The 3,708-nt window shown below is 34.3% G+C and overlaps 1 protein-coding gene across 1 annotated transcript; it reads right to left on the bottom strand.

The window, feature by feature from the left end:
* Nucleotides 1-1,177: 1,177 nt before the first annotated feature.
* On the bottom strand, nucleotides 1,178-2,373 carry Spt3 (Transcription initiation protein Spt3). The gene has a single exon (XM_072541513.1). The coding sequence runs from the start codon at nucleotides 2,192-2,194 to the stop codon at nucleotides 1,313-1,315; it is 882 nt and encodes a 293-aa protein (XP_072397614.1). The 5' UTR covers nucleotides 2,195-2,373; the 3' UTR covers nucleotides 1,178-1,312.
* Between the last annotated feature and the right edge of the window lie 1,335 nt (nucleotides 2,374-3,708).

Below are 3,708 nucleotides of genomic sequence, written 5' to 3'. Positions count from 1 at the left end.
AGAGGAGGTGTTATCTATTAATCCTGCATCAGAACAGTAGACACTTCGGAAAAATTAGAGAATTAGACAGGCGTGGGTGAGGTTATGTCAAGTCGATGGGCAGCTCGGAATGTCCATGCTGCTATGATTAATTGAGTTATATGAAACTGTTTTATAGGTAAATAAAAAGTTATGTCTTGTTAGTGTGAACTTCATTAAATACACAACAATATGGTGGCCCCCAAACTAGTTGAAGTTGGACAGCTCTAAATAAGAAAATTATTCAAAAAGTATCAAAATATCATGATTTGAATAAAAATAAACAATATTTACTAATAGTTGTAAAATATTTGTCACCAACCAAAATATAAAAACATTTTTTATAATTTTCTATAATTGTTTTTAATGTTTTATAATTTTCTATAATTTTATTGAATGTTTTTAATTTATTTTATTTCATATAAATATTTTAAAATAAAAAATACCCAAATCGGTATACCCCTAGGTTGATACACCAGTCTCAATTTTATAAATCACGCTAAATAGGATTTCAGGCCCCTGTAAAACATCATACTGAGTGATAAGAAGTACCTATTCACTTCAAAAATAAAAAGAAATTTAAATAAAATAATTATTTAAAGAAAAATAACAAACATGTGAAATTTATGTTACACAGTTTTAGGATAGCTCTTGTATACTTCTAGATTCTAGATCTTTTAAAACCTAGAACAATGCATAGGACAGACATAATGCACATGTCTGTTTTTAGTCATTTTGGATTGAAATTAAAGTTAGACAATTATTAAATAATCTTTCAGAAACTACTTGTGTAATTTCAGAAAACACAAATTCATCCCAATGCACCACTTTTTGTAGTACCTAAAATTATTAGCTATATATCTATCTAGACCAGTTATAGTTGTGTAGAAGTGCAACATTTCATACACAGATTGATGAATATCATCAATTTTTGTGAATCATATTCTGTTAGATAAACAGTTTTGAAGAACCATTTGGAAACATGAAAAAAAATTTCTGGGCTCACTGACTGACAATTCATATAAGTAGAAAGTGGCAACACAGTGGTTAAAATTATATATATCAGAATCTGCACTACCTTTAGATTGTTTATAATTAATTCTTGTAACAGTGAAATAAAAACTTGTTAGGTACCACTTATCAAAGGAAAAGTCATATGTCTAGTACATAAATACAGTATTATATTATTAATTCGTAAAATTATAAATATTTGTTAAAGCTAATAAAATATTTATTACTCCTATATTTACATACTGTGACTCAAATGATTTTCACTTAAAATGGTATAGTTCAGTTACAGTGCAAATAAATGTTGAGTTTCAGGTAATTTTCCTCCAAAATTTAACCTTCCTACTTGTGGAGTACAAACTCTTCTCATTACTTCTTTAATTTCATTAACACTAATAGCCTGCTGGCTCATATAAACTTTACTGTAATCTGGATTTCTTTCTTCAAACCTATGTTTTCCAGTAAACATTGTGGCAGTATAATATGAACCTGTTAAATGATTTAATGGGTCAGTTCCACATTTTGCATCCATTCTAACTAAAAGTGCATAATCAGTTATTTCAGCCACAGTTTGGTATGCATAGTAAGCTAGAACATCAAGGGCATCATCTTTAAAGCTAATTTCCTTTCTTGGGTCAACCCACTGTCTTAATTTATCCAAACTCCTATGAGATGTACCTTTACTATAAAAGGATGAGCATCGTGCCTTACAAAACTCAAGATATTTTTTCTCATCTAAAGCTTGTGATATTCTATCAGCTCTTAATTGTCTCTCATGTTTGATTTCATCTAATTCTGTTAAATTTGTAAATTCTTCAGTTTCATCAATTCTCTCAATGAACTCAAGTAATACATTTTTGGATGATTCTTCCAGATTTGAGTCAATTTCACTTTTAAACAGTTGTTTTTGATTTTGTTTATTAATCAGATACTTTACAAACCGTCTCATTTTGTGTTTATTATGTCTCATCAGAAAGACTAATTCGTGCCCCTTTAAGGTTTCTCCCTCTGAATATTTAAGAGCTGCTTGGATAATTGTCCTGAGCTGTTTCAATACTATGCTTTCTACAAGCCTAACAGTTTCTGGATTTGGTTTATGACTGTCACCAAAGCCGAACATCATCATAGATATTTCATTGCAAAAGGTTACATCTGAGCCAACTTCCATTTTTGAATAAACAATCTGGAAACAAGAATCTAATATATTCACTTTAACCTTTAACGTCTAATTTGTTTGTTACATATTTTTGTTTATTTGTTTAATTATTGTCTGTCACCGTTAACCTGTCATTGAAAGACAGTATACAGTAGTTGTTGTTGTTGCCTTGTGCCATGTGCCATGTGCCATCGAGTTAGATTCTAACTCGATGCCTTGTGCATTCACAGAGGCTGCCTTTGATATATTTGACATTCGGTCACTTGACCTTCGAATACCAACGAATATGGACGCATATTCGTATGCGCATATATTCGTTGGTCATACTGTTGGATGGTATTTAAAACGGTTATATTATGATAAATTTTGTAACTATAAACAGGTCCAACTAGCAACAGTGCACCGGGTGGGCGCCGGACGCTGAAAGGCGCAGCAATCTTTTCCAATTGCTGCTCCTTCTTCCCCTTAAAAAACAACCTTTCATCTGATTGTGCCAATCCCTGACGAAAATTTGAAGGCTCTCAGGCCCTCACTGTCGCCTTTCAAGGCTGCGGCATAAATCAGTCACCAAATGGTCAATGACCAAGATATCCAAAAACACATCAGACCTGAACTCCGAGTACAATCAGAAAGCATCACTCACTCCTTACCCATCTTTGCTCCTTTCCACTTCACCACAATGTGGTGTAAGCTGCACTGAGGATCAATAGGCGGTATACGAGCGTTGCTGTCACTGCTACCGGAGAAAACCGGGGCAAATCAAAAGGAATAAACCTCGATAAAAAATCCGCAATCTCGGTTCGTAAGCCACCTTGACTAGGGGATGAATGACTACAAGGAAGTAGTTTCGAACGTTGCCCTCGTGAACAGGGTGAATTAGTGGTACGAAAAAAAATCCTTAGCTGAGTAAGGGAACACTGCCCAGCCGGACAAAAAGAACTTCCCAACTCGTGGGACGGTAATAGATGAAACTTTAAACAACCTAACGGATATACCTGATGACGAAAACAGCGACGAGACGGCAATAGAAATGAGAATAGAAACAGAGAAAGTACTAGATGACCAAAGCGGTGATGAGGAAGTGGAGGTCTTGATATTGGAGGTAACGCAAGAAGAAAATTATACGGAAAATGAAGAATTAACGCTTATGACAAAGACTGTGGAAGAAATATATGAAACATCAAGAACATTAGTTAACATGACAAAAGAATCATCATCAGTGGCATTACAGCTCGTTATGAACCAAAGCCTTCTTCAGAACAATCTTCCATTCGCCCCTGTCTCTGGCAACTCTTCTCCATGCTTTAACTCCAATGGATTTTAGATCATCCTCTATGTTATCTTGATACCTAAGTTTTGGTCTTCCTCTGGCTCGTTTTCCCACTGGTCCTCTTCGGTCGAAAATTTTTCTGATCGTTGCATCTTCATCTCGCCTAATTACATGTCCTATCCATCGAAGGCGTGCTAATTTAATACATTTTACAACGTCAGGTTCCCCAAAACTTCTATATAACTCAAAGTTGTAG

Source organism: Diabrotica undecimpunctata, chromosome 8 (genome assembly GCF_040954645.1).
Source record: "Diabrotica undecimpunctata isolate CICGRU chromosome 8, icDiaUnde3, whole genome shotgun sequence".
Taxonomy (NCBI): domain Eukaryota; kingdom Metazoa; phylum Arthropoda; class Insecta; order Coleoptera; family Chrysomelidae; genus Diabrotica; species Diabrotica undecimpunctata.
Note: the sequence above shows the minus strand (reverse complement) of the source record. Positions and strands in the feature narration are given on the sequence as shown.